Source organism: Bidens hawaiensis, unplaced genomic scaffold (genome assembly GCF_021521415.1).
Source record: "Bidens hawaiensis isolate Kalapana, Puna unplaced genomic scaffold, B.hawaiensis_p1.1 tig00012834_1, whole genome shotgun sequence".
Classification (NCBI taxonomy): Eukaryota; Viridiplantae; Streptophyta; class Magnoliopsida; order Asterales; family Asteraceae; genus Bidens; species Bidens hawaiensis.
In genome coordinates, this window is record NW_027492070.1 from 681,525 (window position 1) to 706,628 (window position 25,104).

The following is a 25,104-nucleotide window of genomic DNA, read 5'->3' on the forward strand; positions in this document are numbered from 1 at the left end:
AAGAGTTTAGAAGTGAAGTTTGATCTATCCCCTCGCCAAAAGGCGGTGTTTGAATGCCTTCGGGCTCCTCGGGCTCAGGATTTTCTAACGGCCATCCCCATTGAAGGATTAGGCCAACGTATGTCGGGTTTGGAGTATCGGGCTATCCTTAAGTACCGGTTAATGATCCCTATGTTCCCGACGGATGAACCTTGCCCAATTTGTCGCAAGGTCTGTTTGGATTCTTTTGGTGACCATGCGGTGCATTGCAAAGAATTGCCTGGCTTTAAATACAGACATGATCTGGTTAGGGATGTTCTGTGTGATGTTCTTAAACGGGCAGGAATTTCTGCTAAAAAGGAGGCCCCTGTTAACTTTCTCACGGATCCTATTGAAGGGAGATCTACTTTACGACCAGCTGATATTCTTGTGTTCGGGTGGGCAGGGGCGAAACACGCCTGGTGGATCTTACATGAGTGTCTCCTCTTGTTGGGCTCAGGGACCGTGGGTTTGTTGTGGGTCAGGCTGCGTTGAAGGCTGAATCGGGCAAAGTTGTTAAACACGAGAAAGCTTGTTTAGATAATCAACATGTCTTTCTACCATTTGCCTTTGATATATTTGGTTTTCTGGCTCCAGAGGCTGTGAAATTTTTGAGTAGGATTCAGCGCGTCGTACACGGAACCTCTTCAGCTTTTAGGTCCCAAAGCTTCGTTTTTAGCAGGATTGGCTTTGCTATTCAAAAGGGGGTTGCGGCGCAGCTTGTTGCCCATTTGCCTGCCACTTTATTGTAATCGTTTTATTGTAAATTATATAAAACTTCGATTGTGATGGATTCAAAAAAAAAACTTTTAGCGAATTCAGGGTAGAGCTCAGCTTCACTTCAGGTTAATTTGGGTTGGTCGTTAACACTTAACACCGCACCAACCCCACTGCATGGAGAAAAGGGGGCACCAACCAATTAAAATATTCTTTCTATTTTATTTTTATTTCTTTCCTGCATAAATTTCCATACATGCCTAATAATCTTCAATACTTCATTTCAAAACATAAATTAATTTTTTTAAAATGCTCATACTCATAGATTTTTCGAAATTGCATATTTGAAATGTATGGTCTTGTCATGTGATAGTCTACTTACTATTTAAATGTCAGTTTTTGTTAGGTTTTTATCATTTATTACATCAATCATCAAATGGGGCAAAGCCCCCAAAAACCCCAAAAATAAAATAAGAGAGAAATGACACAAAATTGACATAAACCCAACGATTCCAACTGTAACATTTAATATATTTCGAAAGTTATAAAATAGACACCATATTTTACCGAACACTTGTTTGGACTTTTTGCCACTATCATATCATCTCCCACATGCTATCATTTATTTCACAACCTTCATTTGACCAAAATACTATTTATTTCACTCATTTAATCTATGATTTGGATTTTCAAATTCAAAACAACATAGAACATACATTTAAAATAAAATACAAAACTATTAATTTAGTGAAGAGGTATATCCCAGCAGAGCCCAGTTGGACCCACAGGACTCACCTTGAAGAGAGACGTCTGCGCAGAAACCAACTGGATCCGCAGGACCCACCATGTTCAGAGACGTGACGTCCTTACGCGCAGTACGCAAGCTGTTCCCGCAGGAAATGCCGCCCAATGGTGAAGTACTCCGCCTGTTCCCGCAGCTGCGGATACAAGCCATCAGGGAAGGCCACCCGCGCAGCAAGGCTACACGCACAAGGCACTTAGCTCTCAATAATTCAGTAGTCACCTGAGGGAATGAGCAAAGCCGGGAACAATCCCGCACAAAGGCGGGAGGGGGAATACTCCCGCCCAAATGAGCCAGTCCGTACGATACTGGAAGATCTTTTGTACTGTACCTGACGAGGTATGGGCAAAAGATCTGACCAGAGATACGACAGCCCATTGACAACAGTATGGCGAGCAGCATGCTCTTGTACTGTATGTCACTATTAGCCGCTACCTAGTTACCAACTCCTGTCATACCACGTGCATAGCCTGCAGTTGGTGAAAAAGGAATAGTACACAGCAGGCCTGGTCACTGTCAGCCGCTGCCTACCCACCAACTGCCAGCATGGCACGTGCGCAGGCCATAGTTGGTAGAACAGGAACACTATTCAGCCGGCTAAACCTTCTTGGAAACCTACCTTCGGCTATAAATACCCCAGATGGTATGATCATTTCACCTTATCTTGTATCTTACATCTTATACCTGATATCTGCTCTAGCAATATCTTAATATACACTTATATTCAAGAAGAATCTAGTTTGATTCTCACGCCGGAGGGTGGTCACAAGGAGGTACCCCCCCCCCTTCTTAGTGACGAGCTCACGGTGTCTGTTTTGCAGGTTATCAGAAGAACCATCTTTGCCGGATCTAACCCCTCGTGGGAAACATCTATTTAACCCCCAGATTATCCGTAATCTGCCCGGGGTCGATTAGTGTTTCTTCATTGGCGCCATCCGTGCATAAAAGCCAGAACTTCATTTCTTTTCAGTTTTTTCAAACTTCTGGAAAGATGGTTAAAGAAACTCCGGTAACCACAACCCCAGCTACTGAGGGGAATACCGGCAACTACACGGTTCTTACGAACACTACCCCAGTTACCCAAGCTGGGGTAAGTGCAGTAAATAATCGCTCACTGGGATTCACCGATACCCAATTAGAGAGACAACGAACGAGGCTCCCCGCCAAACACTCGATGAAGTTAAAGCGTAGGCGGAAGCACGTCAAAAAGAATTCCAAGCCGAGTTGGATGAACGCTTACGTTCACTCCAACAGCCTGAGGAATTCGAAGAGTACTGGGACAATGATTCGGAGGAATCCGATAGTGACGCAAACCCTCGTCATAGGGCGAAAGGGAAGCGTAAGGAAACGGACTCCCAACCGAGAAGGCGTTTTGGAGAAACCTTCAAACCAAAAAACGCAGGTGGAAACCCACGTGACTTCTCCAAAACATTTACACCAACTGCTGCAAAGGCGGGAACGTCCAAATTTGCAAGGGACATTGCGGAAGCAATCGTCCCGAAAAGTGCCAAACAGATGTCCAACATCGGCACTTACGATGGTATATCTGATCCAGACGATCATTTGAACAGGTTCATAGCGGGGGAACCGTCAGTAGTTGGACGGAACCTACGTGGTGTTACATGTTCCAAATGACGCTTGTTGGGGCAGCTAGAGCGTGGTTCGATCGTCTACCGGTACACCACATCTACGATTGGGAAGACTTCCAGCATAAATTTAGCCAACACTTCAGCCAACAGAGAAAGTATACCGAAGAGCAATGGACAATCCTCAAATGCATTCGAGAGGAAGATGAATCTTTGCCAGACTTCATCACTCGCTTCAACTCAAAGAAGCTAAGTCTGGGTAATATTAGCGAAGATCTTGTTCGCGCTGCTTTCATCCAGGGCGCGAATGACCCAGAGCTCATCCGCACCTTAACGGGTAAGGATGGCATGCCATCCACATGGGACGCCATCATGACAGCAGCTAAACGCTTTGCGGAAACGGAGAAGCAACTGGGTAGAGACCTCCCCCAGAGCACAAACCTCTACACCCAGAAAACAAGAGAAGACAACGTCCTTACCGCCCGACTAAACAAAAAGCGGAAGCTAGGCATTTGACAGTCAAGGGTAAACTTTGACACCTCATCCGGCTTGCAACATCGGTTAGGCGGAAGGGATAACGTACAGTCGAACCAGAACTCCAGATGGACGCCACTCACCAAAAGCGTCACCGAGATATTCGCCACTGAGGAGCTCCCATGGCCAAAGGCTCCAATAATCCGACATCGTCACAATGCTGATCGGAGCAAGAACTGTGACTTTCACAGGACAAAAGGCCACAACACTGAAGAATGCACAGACGTAAAGGACATCGTCGAAGCATTTGTCAGAGATGGGACGCTCGCACACCTCGTGGCGTAACAAACGCTGAGCAGGCTGATGCGTGTAGAACCCCAGCTGGGGAGAACAAGAATAAAATTGCAGCTTCAATGCCGGAGACTACATAATGCGCAAACAACGAGATCCCGAACCAGGTGCATATCGGCTCGATGGCATTCCCATCCCAACATGGAAGGGAGCTCAATTACACAGTTTGCATGTAGATCAATTCCAAATTTGTAAAGAAAAGGCCCAGAGCCACTTCTAATGGAAATGATTCTCCTTAGAACATCGATGCTGATGATTTTACATTTATACTTATGAACTTTCCACACGAATATGCCGGTTTTCACCGCATAATTACGTGGAAAGTCGTTGCGTGGGGAAGGCGGCAAAACCCGCATAAACCCAAAAAACGGCAAACCTTCACGCAGGGCAGTTAAAGGTAAAGTTCAGTCATCCCACTAAATGAAAGTGCCGGTCTATCCGCACGAATCATGATAGAGGAAACTGAACACTAACCTATTAACAACCGCGCGTCGAACGGTTAATTTATTCAACACTGATGCCGGTACTCACCGCATAATTACGTGGAAAGTCGTTGCGTGGGGAAGGCGGCAAAACCTGCATAAACCCAAAAAACGGTAAACCTTCACGCAGGTGAGTCATAGGTAAAGTTTAGCCATCCTACTAAGTGCAAGTGACGGTCTTACCCGCACAATCACGAACGAGGAAGCAAAACTTCAACCTATTATCTACCACGTTCATAGGTTAACTTATTCTAAACACTTAGAAAATTTCAAAGGAAAAGATGAGGAAAACTTCCACGCAGGTCAGATATAGGTAAAGTTTGGCCATCCTACTAAGTGCAAGTGACGGTCTTATCCGCACAATCATGAAAGAGGACGCAAAACTTTAACTTATTATCTACCACGTTGAAAAGTTAAATTATCTAAGTACTAAAGAAATTGCTAAGTTAAATCAGAATATGCGTGAAATAAACAAGGCAAGGGATTGGCAAATAATCTTTATTCCATCGAAATTCAAATATTACAAAGATTGCAGGGTACATACCCGCATACAAAAGAAGCTATACAAAAATAAAAATCTACTCTAATGGTGGAAAGGGATCTTCAGGATCAAGCTTCAGGACCACTTCCACTTGGACCCGCACCATCAGTAGAGCGTGGCGGTTCAAGGAAAGCTTTAAGGATAGCTAGCCCATCATCAGCAGCGGCAACTTCGTTTACCTTCTCCACCACCGGATGCGGGAAGGCGGCATACTGATTCACTGCTTGGTCATAAACAGCTTCAGTATCCACATCATACAAAGGGAAGTTGGAAGGCGGGATGCCTTTCTCAACAAACCCTAGACCAAGCAGGAAGCCGGCCTTTTCCCCATCCTCATGAGAAGCGTTGAGGGCTGCGCTCATAGCATCGTCATAAGACGTATCCGTGAAGACCCGATGCACAACCTACAAAAAGAAAAAATACAAGTATCAAAACCTTTTCTATTCACAAAGAAGCGTAAAGACATTATGAAGTTAAGCTTACCTGAGACAACGCTTCTCGAAGAAGCCATTCCTTGGCAACCAGAGCTTCTTGGAGGGCGGCTTGAGCTTGGTTACGGGCGCGTTCGGCTTCACTTTTGTTGAGGTTGGCAAGCAACACTTCTTTAGCCGCAGCCTCTTCAACGCCCTTTAGCTTCCGCTCAGTCTGGTCAAGCACCCCCCTCTGGTCCAGGATCTCTTGGAGCTTCTTCGCGTCTTCCATCGCCAAGGCATCATGAGCCTGTTGGAGCGCCTCTAGTTTAGCTTTAAGTTCCTCATTCTCGAGGCGTAGAGGCTCAGCAACAGCTTCAGCCTTGGTGGCCCTTTCAGTTGCGTTCCGAGCAGTTTCCTTAGCCAGCCGAAGCTGTTCGTTAACAGCTTGGGCAGCCTTGGAACGGGCCTCGAGACGGGCCTGAACTTCAACTTCAAGGGCCTTGAACGCCTTCTCCTTCTCCGCAGCAGCCGCGGAGAGCCTCCTATTCTCCTCCCGGACAGCCCGCGCCTGAGCTACTTCTTGGATACGAGCTGCTTTTAACTTGTCGTTTTCACGACAAAGCAGCTCGACGCGCGGCTGCATCCGGGCCAGGAGAACCCGAAGCTCATTGGTTAGCCTACCCTCCTGGTAGCTAGCCATGGCTTCCCCCAACGCACCACTGGGAGCTGCGTGACGAGCCCACTCCACGCACTCCACAGGTGTGCGAAGGGTTGTTCCTCGGCGGATGTTCCATCGTGGAACATACACTTCATTGGAATCCGACACTGCAAAAAACAAAAAGCAGTTAGGAAAAGATGATATAAAAAAAAAAAAAAGAGGCCAAAAGAACCCTACGCACCTGTAGGGTCAACAACAGGCCGATAGCCGCCAAACCCATCACCTGAACCCAAGGGAAATCCGTCCAAGAGGTCAGGTAGATGGGAAGGAGGCAGAGGTTGGCGAGAAGCCCCATGCATACCTGAAGGATCGGCCGTCGTTGCCGATGACGGAGGAGGCATGGTGAAGGCCGCTGCGGTGGTAGAAACCAACGGAGGTGAACTCACAACCGTGGTCGCCGCTGCGAAGTCCGCAGGAAAAGTAACCGCCGGCTCAGTGAAAGATGCGGTAAATATAGCACTGACAGCCGGCGGTGATGTCATCACAGTTGGAACAGTTGGCACAACTGGGTGAGCAACTGAACCAACTGAAACAGGCGCAGCCGCCTGAGTCGTCGCCTCAGGTAGGCTGACCAAGCCTACCGTCATGGGTCCGGAGGTACTCCTCCCCGCTCCACCCTGGAATGCGGTAGCATCCACGCCTGCACAAGGAAGATAAGTATTAATGATGGAAAGCTATGAAGGTAAAAATAAAGTTTGTACTTACGGGTTTTCTTGAGCCTAAAAGTGCGGACAGGCGGGGATGAACCCGATGGAGCCGGCCTCTTCACGCCGCTCACCGTTGTCATCCTGGGCTCTCCGGAGGTGACAGTCGTCGCAGCCTCCGGAGCAGTGGTCTTATCACCACCGGAGTTCCCCGCCACCTCCTCGCTCTCAGTCTCTGAATCAGACCGAGGCACCGGATCGGCAGTGGAGGCCACCTTCGCCTTCCCCTTCCCGCCGGCAGCCTTCTTCTTCCGCACCAACGGGGGACCATCTGCGGATTCCTCATCAGAACACAAGATTAGAGGAATTCCAGCAGAGGTTTCAGCATTGAGGGGTCGAGGGTTGAATAACGCCTTACCTGGCCGCCTGGTGCTCAGGATCTCGTGGCCTGGCGGGTAGACCTCCACGAACCGATCCGCCGTCTGTTCAAGGATGGGCAACTCGTTCTCATCTAGAGCACGAGTACCCATCCGAGCGGGACTATCAGCCTCCCGCGGATACAGGAGCGACTGCAAGTCGTTCCCCTCTGAAATAAAAGAAAAACAGTTAGAAGACAAACCTATATAAACAAAGAAGACAGAGCATACCGTAAGGGACAGAGTTCAAACCGTATTCAAGGACGATCGGGATCTTTTGCGCCTCCGCATCCTTCCACACCCGGCTCATCCCGAGCATCACCATCCCGGACTCCGCAAAGCGGTAAACCGGAGATTGGACTCGGGATATCTTTGAGAACCATTCCGCCTCCTGGTAGTTGGAGGCGTGAAGGCTGGGGAGTGCTTGCCCATTCTTGAACTTCATGGCAAGGGGGATGGCGCGAGCGTAGATAAAAAAGAACTCCCGCTTCCATGAACGAAGACTGCGCTCGGTTGCGCAAATCTTCAAACCCTTGATCCGGGTTATCAGAGTATACCACCCCTGGATGCACCTCCAAGAGTAGAAGGTCATCAGGTGGTCGACGAAGGGCTCAACGCCCAGAATCCGGCACACCCACTCGAAGTGGCGAATCTTCGCGATCGCCATCGGGTGCACCTTGGTCAGGTGTACACCGTGCCTCTCCAGGACACGGTACACAAACTTTGTCAAAGGGAACCTAAGATTCCCATAGACAAAGAATGCGGCATATACCCCAATTTTGCCTCTGGGGGCATCATACACCGTCTGATGAGGTTCAGGAAACTCAGGCTCGAGAGACTCGAGCATGAACTTCCTGACGATGTACTGATATAGATCGACAGGCAGAGCACACTGGCACTCGCCAGCAGTACTCTTGTCATCCTTGTCGAACGTGGATGACGGGTGCTCGGAGTACACCCCAGCCTCCTGGGCTGTAGCCTCAAGATCGTGAGCAGAAGACATCTTGCAGGTATGAAAAAGAGAACGATTTCAAGAGAATGCTCGACTGAAAAGGTGAGTATTCGCCGGAAATCGTTTTGAAGATGAAGAGAAAAGTGAAAGTGTGGATTACAAAAGACCCTCTCCCCCTTTATATACTAATCGCAATTAATGCGATGATTTAATGCGGAAGAGAGAGAAATCGCAGGTGCAATGAAACTATGACACGTGGCAAAAAGCAAGCTGGCAACAGCTGTTGAAAGGACGCGTGCCAGTAATTTCGAGGCCACGCGCCCGAAAATTCGCGCCCACGCGCCTGAAAAAGCGCCTGGAATGACCATATACTGTTACGTCGCCATAACTTCCTGCACGTCCTGACACTGTCAGAAGAAACCGTCGGACGACGTTTCAATAGTTTGGACTGTTCTTATCCTTTCACCAACTTTTCGAATTTCAAAATTTCAAAAAGATTCAAAAGCGGGAAAATACCCCTTACCTTGGCAACCAAGTAACTGTAAGACAGGTGCGAGTACAGTGTTAAGGCAAAACCCTTCACATACTTAGCACCTGCAGGGAATTGAAGCCAAGAATACCTCGGCGACCAACTATAAGACGGGTGCGGGTACAGTGTTAAGGCAAAAACCCTTCACATACTTAGCACCCGCATGGAATTGACGCCAGGAATACCTTGGAAGTAAAGTAACCGTAAGACGAGTGCGGGTACAGTGTCAAGGCAAAACCCTTCACATACCTAGCGCTCCGCAGGGAATTGAAACCAAGAAGGATCTTCTGGGCAATGCTTGCGGAAACGGGAATAACATCCCCGCATAGCGGGAACGTCGAGAACTACATTGTTTGAAGCTTCAAGATGGAATTGGTGGTTTTAACATAATTGATCACTATGTTCAAAACTACCAAAACCTCATGGAGAATCCACACAAGTGTGACTCAACGCTCCTGACTTGCGAGGAGGTTACAGACCTACCCGCATCATACCCAAAGATCAAGCAGGAAAGTCGGGAATTTCTGCAAGTGACATAAGGACTTCCGCGGGAAGAATCCCTAGGGAAAACCTTAAAACTAAACCCTTTTCAAAAACCCTTTGCTTAAGTCCAAAAGTTCACCTCACTTATTAAACACTCATGAGAAGAACATTGGACTGGGGGGACTTGAAGAGGTAGGTCCCAGTAGAGCCCAGTTGGACCCACATGACTCACCTTGAAGAGAGACGTCTGCGCAGAAACCAACTGGATCCGCAGGACCCACCATGCTCAGAGACGTGACGTCCTTACGCGCAGTACGCAAGCTGTTCCCGCAGGAAATGCCGCCCAATGGTGAAGTACTCCGCCTGTTCCCGCAGCTGCGGATACAAGCCATCAGGGAAGGCCACCCGCGCAGCAAGGCTACACGCACAAGGCACTTAGCTCTCAATAATTCAGTAGTCACCTGAGGGAATGAGCAAAGCCGGGAACAATCCCGCACAAAGGCGGGAGGGGGAATACTCCCGCCCAAATGAGCCAGTCCGTACGATACTGGAAGATCTTTTGTACTGCACCTGACGAGGTATGGGCAAAAGATCTGACCAGAGATACGACAGCCCATTGACAACAGTATGGCGAGCAGCATGCTCTTGTACTGTATGTCACTATTAGCCGCTACCTACTCACCAACTCCTGTCATACCACGTGCATAGCCTGCAGTTGGTGGAAAAGGAATAGTACACAGCAGGCCTGGTCACTGTCAGCCGCTGCCTACCCACCAACTGCCAGCATGGCACGTGCGCAGGCCACAGTTGGTAGAACAGGAACACTATTCAGCCGGCTACACCTTCTTGGAAACCTACCTTCGGCTATAAATACCCCAAATGGTAAGATCATCTCACCTTATCTTGTATCTTACATCTTATACCTGATATCTGCTCTAGCAATCTCTTAATATACACTTATATTCAAGAGCAATCTAGTCTGATTCTCACGCCGGAGGGTGGTCACAAGGAGGTACCCCCCCCCCCTTCTTAGTGACGAACTCACGGTGTCTGTTTTGCAGGTTATCAGAAGAACCATCTTTGCCGGATCTAACCCCTTGTGGGAAACATCTATTTAACCCCCAGATTATCCGTAATCTGCCCGGGGTCGATTAGTGTTTCTTCATTTAGTCAAGACTAAAAGACAAGTTTTATAATTCTATTATGTTATATTTGAATAAATAACTAAAAAGAGTTATTAATTCCAACTCAAGAAATGTTTACAAATAATCTGAACTTTGAACATATTTTTCTCAAGCGATCTCACACTAACTAAATAAACTCCGTTAGTTTTTTATAACATGGAATGCTTATGTGTCAAAAATTTATCTTCGTTAGTGGTTGCTTATGTGGGACTGGCCTATAATTAGTGTAGGATCATTGGAGAAAAATATGTTTAAAGTTTGGACTGTGATGCATTTTCTGAATTGAAATTAATCTCGGCCAATAGGTGAAAGTTGAGATTATTAAATTCCGATCACTCTAACTGAGATAATCGAACTAAAGTGCATTAAAACTCAACCTTTATATCTAATTCGTTTAAATTGATAGTTAACCAGGCCTAGAACTGGGACTCTGAGAGTTAATCGATAGTTAAAACGGATTAAAGAAAATATAATCCCGTGTGACAAAAGGAACCAAACAATTTGTAACAATACGGATGCGATAAGATATGAAAACCTCTAAAACAGAAACATTAATTATAGGTTCGGTTTTGACCCATATCCAAAACAAATGGCCCATATTCTCTTTAGTGACATCAGGTAAGTAACTTGCATTTGATTGGCAAATGTTGTTGGTTCAACACAATAACTCTCACCTGCATTTTGTGCATTTACTTCCTCTCCTTAAAATCCCAGAAATTGGTTAGAAGTTGGAAAAAAGATGAAGATCATTAAAAACGACACTATGATTATGACCGAACCCCACACAAAATTTGAACGAATGCACGGAGTTTCGTATACCCACGTGTCACACCATGATACGTCTAGTCTAGTCGAACAAGTAGCGCTATAAAGAGCGTAAAATTTGATTGCATTAATCATTTGTAGGTGAATAGCTACCAGACTATGTTAATGAACTTATGAACTAGTTTATGTGTTACATGTGCTCTTTAGAAGCAAAGACTTGAAATGTTTGACTTTTATTTTGTAAAAAAAGTCAAATTTTCACAATTTTGAATCTTTGACTTTCCTTCTATTTGGAATTGTTGTATGAAACATTGTATTAATCAATATGGGAATATATTTTTACACAATAACAACTAAAATATCTTGTTTGTATCTAATATAAAGATATAAAATAATCAAAAATTCGATCACGCGACGCGAGTTTCCTCAATATTTATGTTTCGTTTACTTAAACGCTTGATCTCCATATCCTTCCTTCGAGAGAAATGACAATAACCGACACGTCGTCATGGTAACGCCTTCGGTCCCCTTGTGGTATTTCTAGCAGCTCATGAAAATCCAAACCTACAAACAAGAAAAATGACTCAGGTTATTACAAGATTTTCGGATTTTTACGATTTTATAATTTTGTAACTGTTTTAATTAGTACCTGCTTTCTTGGCAGCCCGGAATAGTACTTCCTCGACTAAATGTTGAGCGGGATCACCTTCGGGTGACCATTGAATAAAGAGTTCAACTTCAGAAACCGCTTCTTCGTTTGTGAAGTATTGATATAAACCATCAGATGATAATATCAAAAACTGGTCTCTCGGCCCGAGCTTGTGATGGTGAAGATGCGGGACACAGTTTAGGTACGGCGAAGTGCCAACGTAGTCGATTTGAAACATTTCTAGTAATGCATTGTTCCATTTAGGCTGCAAATATCAAATGTAACAAGATTTTTAGTATTATAGACACATTTTAAACACAGACCGGGTTCAAAACGAGTGATGATCTATACCTTTTTAAGATAGCCAGCACCAAAAGCTCGAGTGACCTTTAACGAGCCTTTAACACGATCATTCATAACCGCACAAGGATCATCTACGTGCTCGGATTTTATTCTTTGAACTTCCTACAAAAGAAAAGGCGAAACAATATATAAATTATGACTAAAGCTTATATGTCTATATGAATAATGATTGAAACTGTAGTGTTGGTTTACGGTTTAGGGTTTAAGGTTTACCTCTGCAACTGACGTACTATGATCAATGCTAAGTTGACACGCGGTCAAGCTAGGATTTATCGCGCCATTATCAACATTTGAATCCTCAAGATCGTATAAAGTTTCTTCGGTAATCCGTTCAAGATCTTGCATAAAAAGATCGGGCTCGGGTTTTTGAGCTAAAACTGCTCGGCTATCGCCTACATTCATCACATAAACATCTTCCCCTTTCATTAACATAACAAGAACACACGAACCCATCAACGCTAGTTCGGGATTCTCAACGAGCATCTGGTCCGCAATATCCAAAAACGACTCCTCTGTTTTCTTTAATCCACGCGATAACGCTTTCAAAACCTCCGAATGATTTGAATCCGACCCGTTTGAATTTGAATACTCTTTTAACCTCCGGTCCAATTCTAACCGTTCCCGATTGAATTCACATTTCCACCAACGCGTATTCTCCGACACGCGATGCCGGCTCTTCGAACCCTTGCTTTTCTTCCTTCGTGGGCCCTGCAAACCCTCGGTTCCGGACGGATAACTTTCTTGCGAATCAACCGAGTTCGGATTCGAAAACCGATTCGTTTCCCTTTGATCATCGCCACTCGACTCGACCAATTCCAAAGATTGAACCGAAGAACTCGAACCCGACGAATTCAAATTATTATTATTACTATCATCCCATAACAACCCTTTGAGTTCTTTATAAACCGATTGATACAAATTTGACGACAAGAAATCGGGCGCATCCGGCCCGTTAAACCCGTCATAAATCCCGACAAACACCCACCCGTGTTCTTCGGATACCACGACTTGCACTCGATCTTCACCCGCTTTCCCGCAGGCCCATTGAAGATTCTGACTATGATTAAAACACTCATCATCATCAAGGAAACTACTCTCACTACTCAAATTTGCACTACTAATCGTTAACTCATTCGTTTTCTCAGAACCCCCACCGGTCCACTCAGGTTGTTTTATAGAAACAACCCGTTTAGTAACCGGTGCAACAGGGTTGTGAGCAACAAAAGTCCTTGAAATTGCAGTCCGTAGGACCCGCATCAAGGACTGTTTCCTCGATCTTTGTGAACAGCTTCTTGGAAACTGTTCCTGACTACCCTTTTCCAGGGACCCAGAAAGGCTAGTCAGGAACAGCGGGCCCGACTGAAACCCGCATTCAATCGGGCCCGATAAAAACCCGCGTTCAACCGGGCCCGAATACGGTACCTGACCCGAATACAACGGGCCAGAGTTTACTGAATTCCGGGGCATCGGTTGAAGCGGGATCGACGTGAAAGAAGTCGAGCTTTCGAAAGCGGAAGCTCGGTAATCGATCGCGTTGTAGATATCGAGAACGGAAGTCGAAAGAGGGGTGGCGGTGTTGGCGGAGACGGCGGCGCCGGAGATTGACCGGAAAGTTGTTTCTTCGGCGGATTGGTCGGGTCGGACGTAACAAAACGAGTGACCCAGATCGTCTAACGGGTCGGGTATGACAACCGGAGCTTCTTTTCGCCGGTGACTCACACCGTTGAAACATATTGTTAATTTCCCAACGCCATTTCCCATCGGAAATTATTATTATCAAAATAATATTACAAAACGACGGCGTTTTGTGAAATTGAAACTTGTGAGAACAAAATTATAACATAAACAGATGAAATAATATTTGAATTGTGAAATTTGGATATTATTTAGGAGGAATTGATGAGAGAGGTGGAGTTGACTTTTGGGTTAGAGATGATAAAAAAACAAGCTTTCTATTACGGCGTGTACTTCTATAATAAATATTTAAATTAGTAAATTTAATATTGAAATTTAATTTTCTGTTTTTTCTCTAACGCCACTGTTGTTTGAAAAACGGAAAGTTGACTTTTGGTATTGGGTTTAAATAATAATATTAAAAAGAGGGTTGACAATGGAAAGTTGAGTTAAAGGTTGGAATCAAGAGTGGAGCACCACTTGAAGTGGTGGAGCGTGGGTGGCACCTTCCGGGGTGAAGATATTATAGATTTATAGCAAGTTGATGATGGTTACTTGTATTAATATAAGGCTACGCGTAGTGAAGGGGCTACAAATTGGGAAGTTTTTTATCGTGTGGCGCCCAGTCAACAAAGGTTGAGAATTTGTTTTTGAGATGTAATGGTGTAGGGGCTACAATAGTAATATGATAATATATATATACATATATATATATATATATCTTACACACACATATATATAATAATATATATATGCAAACAACTCAGACATGAGGGCGAGAATAACTCACCGCCCCCGCCCCTTTTCGCCCATTTATCGCCGGGGGGGGGGGGGGGGGGGGCGTGTTCGCGCCCCTTCTCGCCCCATTTCGCCCAAACCCGAGCCCCACCACACTCGGCCTAATAGAAAATTTGTATTTTCAACTTTGCCCACATTTCTTTATTTTGTCTTTTTAAAAAGTTAGATTGAATGAGTTATGAAATTGCGTATGGAGAAGCATAACTCTTAACGACTCAACCCGTCATACAAAGTATACCCGGTAATTGGTATTGTATGCCTCGGAGGTTGCTACAGATGGTTTAGTGAGTCAGGATATCACGACTAGTTGATGAATTCACTTAATTTAGGGTGAAAGAAGCTTCACACGTGAAAGAGAAATAAAAATAATTTAATGGTTTTGTGTTTTTTGAAGCTTGTAAACTAAGCTATTGGACTACCGAAAAACTATACATTCAATCATCCACAACTCACATGTGACACAATAGAGTAAACCCCTTATAAACCATAACAATGTTTAAAATGCTGAATTAAAACAAAATACATAGCAGTATTCTATATGATCTATTCATAACATTGAATGTTAAAGAGGGAGACTTGCCCAACCGATGAACAATTAACATCGACGTCACATGTATGTGTGTGTGTATAAAAGAGGATCGAAGGAGACTGAATCATGTCTCATTTAGGAGACGGGCCATTAAAATTGAAGGTTGGCATGTTCGCGCAAACTGAGTGTGTTCAGTTTGACATGTTAAACACATTAAATATAAGATTTGTAAGGCCCCGAACTCGGTAGCCCTACTTTAGCGTCGGATTTACTCATAAACACAGTTCTACAAATCAGAGTTTATTAAACTTTCGCGGAATATAAAACTTTAACCGTTTATTACAAAACAATTAATCTTTTCTTTAAAACCATAACATAAATTATCATATTTAAAACATCGTTTCTTCCATCTTCAGATGCCAGACGTTCAATCCATGCCATGTGCCGTCCTCATGATAACTCTATAATCAGCTCACCTGCGTGCATACTAAAAGTCAGCTACGCTGAGTGAGTTCTAGTTAATCAGACGCCATACAATACATACACATACATACATATCCGAAGATACATATCCATACTTAATCCGTTACCCTACTACCATACATACATACATATCTACAATCACTAACCTCAGTCTACTGAGAGTACTTTCATAGTCCGTTGTCTATACCTGTACTCAAGATCGTGAACACGTAAAAGGTCCGCAGTCCTTACCTATGTTCACCAGTTATGGTACGTGCAAGGTCCGCAGTCCTTCCCTGTATCATCCTATATTGACAACACGTACAAGGTCCTCAGTCCTTCCCTATGTTGCAACCTAACCCATAGCACATGCGAAGTCCGCAGTCTTCCCCTATACTACCAGAACACAAGTATAGCACGTATAAGGTCCACAGTCCTTTCCTGTGCTGACGCCTACCTATAATACGTATAAGGTCCGCAGTCCTTATCTACGTTGGCGTCTATCACCTATAACCATAGCACGTACGAAGTCCGCAGTCCTCCCTTATGCTACCACAACACAAATATAGCACGTATAAGGTCCACAGTCCTTTCTTGTGCTGACGCCTATCTACATTACGTATAAGGTCCGCAGTCCTTATCTACGTTGGCGTCTATCTCCTATAACACGTATAAGGCCCACCGTCCCTATCTACGTTTACATCTATCATCTACATCACGTATAAGGCCCGCAGTCCTTAACTACGCCATCACCTGCCAAGTCTATGTCCAACAGAAGTTAGAGAGATTCGCCATCCTAACTTACTATGTCGAACGTAGGACTCACATACCATTAGTGTACCTGTACACACATATTTCACACATACAATAATTACATTATAGCATAAGAACACTCTAGGCGTTCTTTACATCATTCATTTAACAACCATACCCCTTGTCGATACGTGCAATATCCGAAGATCGTTCACGCCCCGACAAGTGTTCATTTGTAATGTTCATACATCTTCGATATATAATATTCGTACCTTTATTTTTAACCTGACAGTACGCGCAATATCCGAAGATCGTTCGCGTACCGACAAGCAATCATTCATATCCATCACATATATCACATATGGCATACACTTATCACTTAGGATAAATGTATTAACAACACATCGAGTATGCACACAGCCCCGAAAACATAACAAGGAATGGGGCTAGAAACTCACCTGAACTTGGTTACTTCTTCGGCTACTGATTATTCCTTCTCGAGCTGTGCGCGTCTAACTGTTTAATAATTGAATATCAAATACTACTCTAGTCATCCTCATTACTACTTAATTAGTCTTACGTGTCTAAGCCGATTTTACTTCATTGAATCATTACCCGGTTAGTAAATCGTTACTCGTTAATCCTTTAAGGGCATCTTTTATAAATTATCAAAGTCTAAGGGCTACTATGTAATTATCTCATTCCTTTCTAAGTCCAGGGACCATTCTGTCTTTATATTAAACTCCTAGTTCTTTACTTTGCCCTTAACGAATTGGGTAAAGAATCATCCTCTGATTCGCTAAGCTCCCATAACGAACTAGCTAACGAATCACCCTCTGATTCGCTAAGCTCCCATAACGAACTAGCTAACGAATCACCCTCTGATTCGCTAAGCTCCCATAACGAACTAGCTAACGAATCACCCTCTGATTCGCTAAGCTCCCATAACGAACTAGCTAACGAATCACCCTCTAGTTCTCTAAGTTTCCTTAGCGAACTAGCTAAAGAATCACCCTCTAGTTCTCTAAGTTTCCTTAGCAAACTAGCTAACGAATCACCCTCTAGTTCTCTAAGTTTCCTTAGCGAACTAGCTAGCGAATCACCCTCTAGTTCTCTAAGTTTCCTTAGCGAACTAGCTAGCGAATCACCTTCTAGTTCTCTAAGTTTTCTTAGCGAACTAGCTAAATAATCACCCACTGATTCGCTAAGTTTCCTTAGCGAACTAGGGTTAGGTCAGAGAACATTCCCTGACACCTTTATCTTTTCCGGCGCCGCCTTTCCGGCGTCGTCATCGCCGGAAAACCGCGTTTTCGCCCGAAAAACGAGATCTCACTCGTTCTTCCACCGTTTTCATCGTTTTTCGTCCCGTCTGATCCAGATTTGAGCTAGGGTGATCCCTAAACTCATCTTAGGTCCGGTTTATACCCGATTCCACCCGGATCTTGTGATTTAAACGGTTTAACGGTGTCGGCTCGTCGTTACGCGACTATAACTAACGTTTTAGGCTCGTACAATATTAAACTATCATTACCTCGGGTCGGAAATCGATTATCCTTCTTCTTCCTCTTGATTTCGGCTATAGAGAGAGAGAGTAGGATGAGAGAGAGCTAAGTGTATTTTTGGTGGTGTATGGATTATGTGTGAAATGAATGGAAAATGGGGATTAAGGTTTATATAATTATGGATCATGGGCTTAAGCCCATGGCCTCTCCCTTCCTTCCCAAGTCCATAACCCATATCCATTACCCAACACTAGCCCGACCCATACTAGCTTCTACTCTATTAATTTTTTCCGACTAACCCGAGTAAACTTTCCCACTGATATTAATTTATTTAATTATAATATTCTTAGAAATTTCGGGATGTTACAAGATTGGTCAACTTTCAAACCTTTTTATATAAATCGGTTGACCCGCTAACCTATTTTGACCCACGTAACCATGTTATTACAACCCACCAACATAATTAACAACTTGATTACTACATGCCAACTCATTCGCCGCGTTTAAATAAATGCATTAAGCATGTCATTTTAGGGGTACATGATTTTTAAGTGTGTGCTAGTTATGGTTGATGTTTGGCATAAAAAATATGCATCATGTTCGGCTAACAGTTCAATTCACTAACTCACCTGATCGAAACCTATCAACCTGACAAAATTAACACTATGGTAGCATTTAGAGAGAGTTCCTAGTGGCTTCCGTTTCTATCCAAGATACTTAACACTGTGCAAACGTATGGTCATGTGAGAAGGAGACAAATAACCATAATTTAAAATAAAAGGTAAGACTTTCTTCCATAAGACGCGTTAGATTAAGCACAATTATTTAGACCTCATCGGGGTCAAGGCTCAACGTAAATTCCAATAGAGTCACCTATAAATGATCATAACTTACATATCCTTATAATCAAATATTATGGGTGACAAAAAAATTGTCATTTTGAAAAGTGATTACTCCATAGAATACTAACTAACTTTGAAAGTTGTTCTAATCAGGTCACTGATAAAAATCTTTGTTCCAATTAAGTCATTGAACTTTCATTTTTGTTCAAATTCTAGATATTTTACCTGGATAGCAGGTAATTTAGGTTTTTTTTTAATTTTTCAATGTTTTTACTTTGCATAATAACTTTTAAAATTTGTGAAAATTAGTAAAAATGCGAAATATAATTTTAAAATTTCAAAAATTTGCAAAACAAGTTTCAGCACCTAACGGCTCGTTTAAGCGATTTTTCAGTTCGTTTCAGCACCTAACAGCTCGTTTAAGCGATTTTTCAGTTCGTTTCAGCACCTAACAGCTCGTTTAAGCGATTTTTTAGTTCGCTTCAGCATCTAACAGCTCGTTTAAGCGATTTTTCAATTCGTTTAAGCACCTACAGCTCGTTTAAGCGATTTTTTAGTTCGGTTCAGCACCTAACAGCTCGTTTAAGCGATTTTTCAGTTCGTTTCAGCACCTAACAGCTTATTAAAGCGATTTATCAGTTCGTTTCAGCACCTAACAGCCCATTTAAGCGATTTTTCAGTCGTTTCAGCACCTAACAGCCGTTTAAGCGATTTTTTAGTTCGTTTCAGCACTAACAGCCCGTTTAAGCGATTTTTCAGTTCGTTTCAGCACCTAACAGCCCGTTTAAGCGATTTTTCACATTTCAGCACCTAACAGCTCGTTTAAGCAATTTTTCAGTTCGTTTTAGTACTTAACAGCTTGTTTCAGCACGTTTTGACAAAATGGGTTGTTTTGGTTCGGGTCGGAACGGGTTAGGGTCAACAGGTTCGAGTCAGAACGGGTTCGGGTCGAAATGGGTCCAGGTCGGAAAGGTCAAAACGGGTTTCGGGTCGGGTTTTTTTTGTTTTTTTGTTTGTTGAACGAGGACAACAGACGAAACGCTTTAGTTTTTTTACTTTTTTTGTTTATGTTTTATATTTTGAATTATAGTTTTTTTTATTAATTCTTTTGAATTTTTTTTGATGGTTTTTTTTAAAAAAAACCTAGATTACCCGCTATTCAGGTAAAATATCTAGAATTAGAATAAAAATGAAAGTTCAATGACTTAATTGGAACAGAAGTTTCTATCAGTGAACTGATTGAAATAACTTTTAAAGTTGGTTACTATTCTATGGAGTAATCCCTTTCATGAAGATGTTGGATTGAATTGTAATTTGAGTGACAATATAAGGTATGAAATTGTATTTTCAATCAATACGTGTTGAAAGTGTGTTCATGTGTAGAACACGCGCTAAGGAGGTGAAAGTGGTATTGATATATGATTCTAGAATGAATAATGTCAACAGAAAACCGAATTGTTTTGTTAATTAGTGTACAAAAGCATGTCATAGTGATCGTTGGATCAAGCCTAAGAGTAATGACTTTTTATAATAATTTGGTCAACTTTACACTGTATGACTTTTCATTGCCACTTAGTCTCATCACAAATTAGGTCAAAATATTGAAAACAATTTATAAATTGCAACGACTTAAGTTAAAGAATAGTCGTAACCATACATTATTAGTTTTTGACTATTTATATTGTCTTTAGATTGATTTATGGTTACTCGTTTGGATCTGTTTAAATCTTATTTGAGTCCTATAATTTAGGCTTCAAACCATGTTAGTGCCTGGTAAGTTGTGTTTTTTATACAATCTGAGTACTAGGTTTTTTAAGCAAGTAATAACTTTATTTTTAAACGAACAAACAAGAGACAAAAATGAAAGGAGATTAATGGGTGTTAGGCTTGGTATGTGGAATGCATTGCAAATTTAAATTGTTTCTTAACCAAGTAATGGGAGTTCAAGTCTCGTGTAAAGAAATGCATATAGCGGGTAGGCGTATATATGAATTTTAACCACGTTACTGCCTATGCAGCAACACAAGATAACACTCCATACTTTTTTTAGGGTGTAGCGTGTAGTGCGGGAACAAGGAAAGGCGAGTGAGGAGGAGGGCTATCTAGGTGTCAAGAGGCTTAGACGGTTGTGGAAGGCGCTTGTGTGACAAGCGGTAAAGGCGGGATGACACTTCACATCCTTATAATCTAAACATGGTGAAGGCCAGATAACACCTCACACCCTTATAATTTAAACATGTAGAACTTAGGATCAATAGCAAACTAGAATACAAAAACGGTATAATTTCTTATATATAAAAATTTAAAAAACTAAAATATAGAAAACAATATAAATATTTAATCAAAACACAGACACGTTCAAATTTTCTCATCATTTTAAACATCCATAAATTTTTATACGACATTTAAAAAAATCACTATAATAATAAACATTTTTAATCTTTAATATGAGCATGACATTGCTATATAAAAAATAAAATAAAAATATGTGTAGGATTTCTTATACATTGTTTTATAGGTTTTGGTCATTGGTTTTTTATACATTTTGTTACACGCTCTGGTCATTGTGTGTTTTCAATTGAGTCCACTGTGTTTTTAGTCGTCAATTGCGTTCTTCAATTATATGTTTTAGTGTGTTGTGTTTAATCCATTGTATTTTACGTATACTGTTTTTTTTTTCAAAAGTATAATAGTTTACTCATATTAAAGATTAGAAAACACTCGATCTTATGGTGCATTTTTTAAATGACGTATAAAAAAGTTATGAATCTTAAAAAATAATGAAGGATTTGACAGAGTTAATGTAGAGAAAGAGAGCAAGTTTTTTTTCCCTCTTTACTCTTCCTTTATGGTCCCTTTTGAACACATAACATTCAATATTAGCTTCTTAGCTAGGCCTCATAGAAAAAATATAACTTCTCATGAAAACATATGCATCATTATAATTATAAATTGAAATATAACACAAAAAATAAAGAAGAAGAAAAATCAAATAAAATATTTATCGGCCACAAATCCCACAATACTAGTTTATGGGTCGTAAAATTACTTGGGCCAGAAGAATTGGACCTAGGTTGCCCAATACAGAACAAGGCTGTTACAAGCCCAAAAGTATACCACGTTTACGATCACCATTCACAAGTGCCAAGTGATTCAACTTGTTTCACCATTCACAGGTGGCTAGGTGGGGGAGCTTAGTGTAACAAACTTGGTGTATAAACGAGTTGAAGCTAGTCTAAGCGTAAATTCCGCTCGTTTGACTTGTAGACATCAAGCTCGGGCTTTGCTAGTTTCAAACTCTAGTTTTAAAACTAAAGCTCGGCTCTGAAGTAATTTTTCAAGCTTGATATAACTTTAGACAACCCACTAGTATATATAAATCTATTAGTTTAGAACAGTAGCAGATTAGAAATTTTAATGTATGTTGTACAACTAAATAATAATGAGAAATAATTAGTTTTATTTTCAACTAGTAAGATTCCCCGCGCGTTGCGCGGTGAAGTCAGTCAATAAAATCTGACGTTGCATTGGCGAGTTAACACAAATTCGGTCGATATTGACTACGTTCGTTATGGTCCTGAAACTAAACTTAAAAAATAAATTCGTCTTATTATGATATCCAAAATAAAAAACCAAAAAAATAACATAAAATAGCGATACTTGTATAGCGTATTATAAAATAAATTAACATATTCATTTGGTCGGTAAACTATGGGGTTAGTAAACTCAAGCGTTACGACGGTGAGTCGACGCAAATGCGATTAATAACGTTTACATTTGTTACGTTATAAATAGCGTTAGTAAAACCCGAGAGTTAAAGTTAAAACACAAAAAATAAATTCATGAAATTAACATATAAAAAAGTAACATATGTGAAACTAAAATATTCAAAACGACATTTGTTTGGTTGTTAAAACCCGTACGGTTGTAAAATCCCAAGTGTTGTTCCTGGGCGTTGAGGCGGTAACTCGACGTGAATTTAGTTGGTTTTGATTGAGTTTGCTACAGTATCGGAACAAAAACAAAATATATAATTTGAGGTGGACTAATAGGGTGACGCGATTCGGTAAAAACCAGATGTTGGGAAAACCAACATTGTTTGTTGCGGGCATTGAGGTGGTAAGTCTATATAAATTCGGTCGGCTTCCGTCATGTTCGATACGATACCGGAACTAAAAACAAATATAGTTGTTTGGTTACGTTCTTTACGATACCGGAACTCAAACATAAAATTCGATACGCGGACTGTACACGTGACAAACGCATCGCTAGGCCCACCCAAAAAATAGTATATTGGAAAAAAAATTTACAATTTACCAAAAGTTAAGTTAGATGATATATTGCAGTTGACTGGACTCGAGCTTGTGTAATAATCGGCATGGGAACTTAGCACAAACAAACCCAGCCAACACACCACCTAGCAATCTTATCTAAAGTCAGCAAAAACAAATCCAAATTCTCAAAATATATGAAATAACTGCGGCGCCAAACTTTCTTTTTATACTATATAGATAATTTAACCCCTCATACGGTAAACAATATACGTTTTTAACTCATATGAGTTTTAGCATTATTATTTTGTTAATAACTTGCGCTCGTTAACTGAAAAACTATGTACGTGGTTGTGACTTGTGACTAATTGTTTCTCAAAGTTTTGATAATAGTATTTTTGAAAACATAATTTTATTTGAAATAATGCAACTCTTTTAGTATCACAAACTGTACGGAGTGTTGTTACTGCGCTGGTGTATGGTACCATGGCAATCCGAATCCATGCCGCCCGAACAACATAGGTAACATTTTTTATATTTGTCAGTGACTGACATCCGTATTTGTTTTCATGGTTTTCTACCGTTATACTAAAATAATATACATATTTATTTTTATCGTTTTCGATTAATGTAAAAGTTTCAAAAGTAATCCAAAACCTGTCTCATACCTAAATGAAATAAATATTACGCGTATCGAATGTATCTATCGGGTTTGAGTTTCATTGCTACAAATCTACAATGCTACCTGCTTTAACTTCTGGGCCCTGCCCACTTAATTCTTACATCACCAAATCTAGTTGAGTTATAAGTCTAGCCCAATTTAAAATGATGAATTCGGTGGCCCTTTCATTCAATCCAATTAACTTTTCTTTTTTTAAGTCCAAAGTCCAAACCAAAGAACACCTTTTTTTATATGTAAATTTTTAGTTATGTTATATACTGTCAAAACCAAAACCCGATGGGTAATTACTCAACAGAAACCCACCGGTTTTTTGCCGGGCTTGGGAGTTGGGACATGCTTTATAATCTGGTATGGGGTTTGAATTACCTAAACCCGACCAATTGTCATCCCTAAAAGCAGAACTTGAAAAATAGTATATAAAATATAATCTATTTACGAATTACAATCCACAATGTTACAAGAAAACCTTGTATATATTTTGTTATGATTGTTTAAGATAACTTAATTAATAATAGTCTTAAAAACAATAATGGGAAAAACTAATAATGCTTATTTTATTTTCCTAGAAGAATAAATTTAAAGGTTGAAATTGGTGATAAAAAGAAAGAAACTTTAGGAAAAAAAGCAATGGCCTTTGAACAAGCATAACATAGTCTGGGTGGGGAAATAGGGAATCCCATTGACCTTTATTTGATTTGATTGGATGGGGATGATAAATATTCTCATGCATGGAAAGTTGTACATTATGCATGTCTAGTTGCAATGAAATTACCAAAAGAATAAATAAATAAACATTAATAGATACACCAAACATGAATCAAATGTTATTTCAATTTGTATTTGGCTATGGAAACATATTAGTTGTCAAATAGTAATCCTTTGTATCCATCTAGAAATATATTAAATTATTAACTACAACAAAATTCATTACATCTTCATACCAATGGTGGATTGGTGGGTGAGCTTATTACAATATAGACGGGTCGGATAACAAGTCAGTTTTTTTTTTTTTCAGATTAAAACAGGTGATATTAAAAAAACTACTAGTTTAATAAGGGCAAAAGCATGTTCTATGAAAATGAGTTCACAAAGAGTCGTTTTAGAATATAAAATTCTATCAAAATGGGTCCCACCCGCTACATTTTGATTTAATTGTAGCTGATTATGAAACTTGACCCAACGCTATCTGATAATCGATTAAACAAGACCATAACTAACTGAACCTGATAAAACATTAGACTCGAACCCGATTGAAAGTAATCAGTTCGGTATATGGTTGGGAAGTACCCTGGTTGGGTTCACCCGAAAACCTCACAACCCATATTTTTCTTGGCTGGCTCAGCTTTAACATATCGGCAAAGTCTACTTCCTTCAACCAATTAGGATTGTTATTTCTTAAACATCGATCAAGACTTCAAACATTTTATAATCAATCAACACAAAATTCGGTTACTGCTCCAATTCAACAAGATTATTCCAATATTGTCACTATCATTGTGTAAAT

The 25,104-nt window shown here is 41.3% G+C and overlaps 1 protein-coding gene across 1 annotated transcript; it reads right to left on the reverse strand.

Annotated features, from left to right (window-relative positions):
* Positions 1 to 11,356: 11,356 nt before the first annotated feature.
* LOC143542385 (putative protein phosphatase 2C 4) lies at positions 11,357 to 13,932 on the reverse strand. The gene is made up of 4 exons (XM_077034982.1): positions 12,301 to 13,932; positions 12,076 to 12,189; positions 11,725 to 11,989; positions 11,357 to 11,639 (listed from the first exon to the last, which is right to left on the reverse strand). The coding sequence occupies exons 1-4, from the start codon at positions 13,846 to 13,848 to the stop codon at positions 11,524 to 11,526; spliced, it is 2,043 nt and encodes a 680-aa protein (XP_076891097.1). The 5' UTR covers positions 13,849 to 13,932; the 3' UTR covers positions 11,357 to 11,523.
* Between the last annotated feature and the right edge of the window lie 11,172 nt (positions 13,933 to 25,104).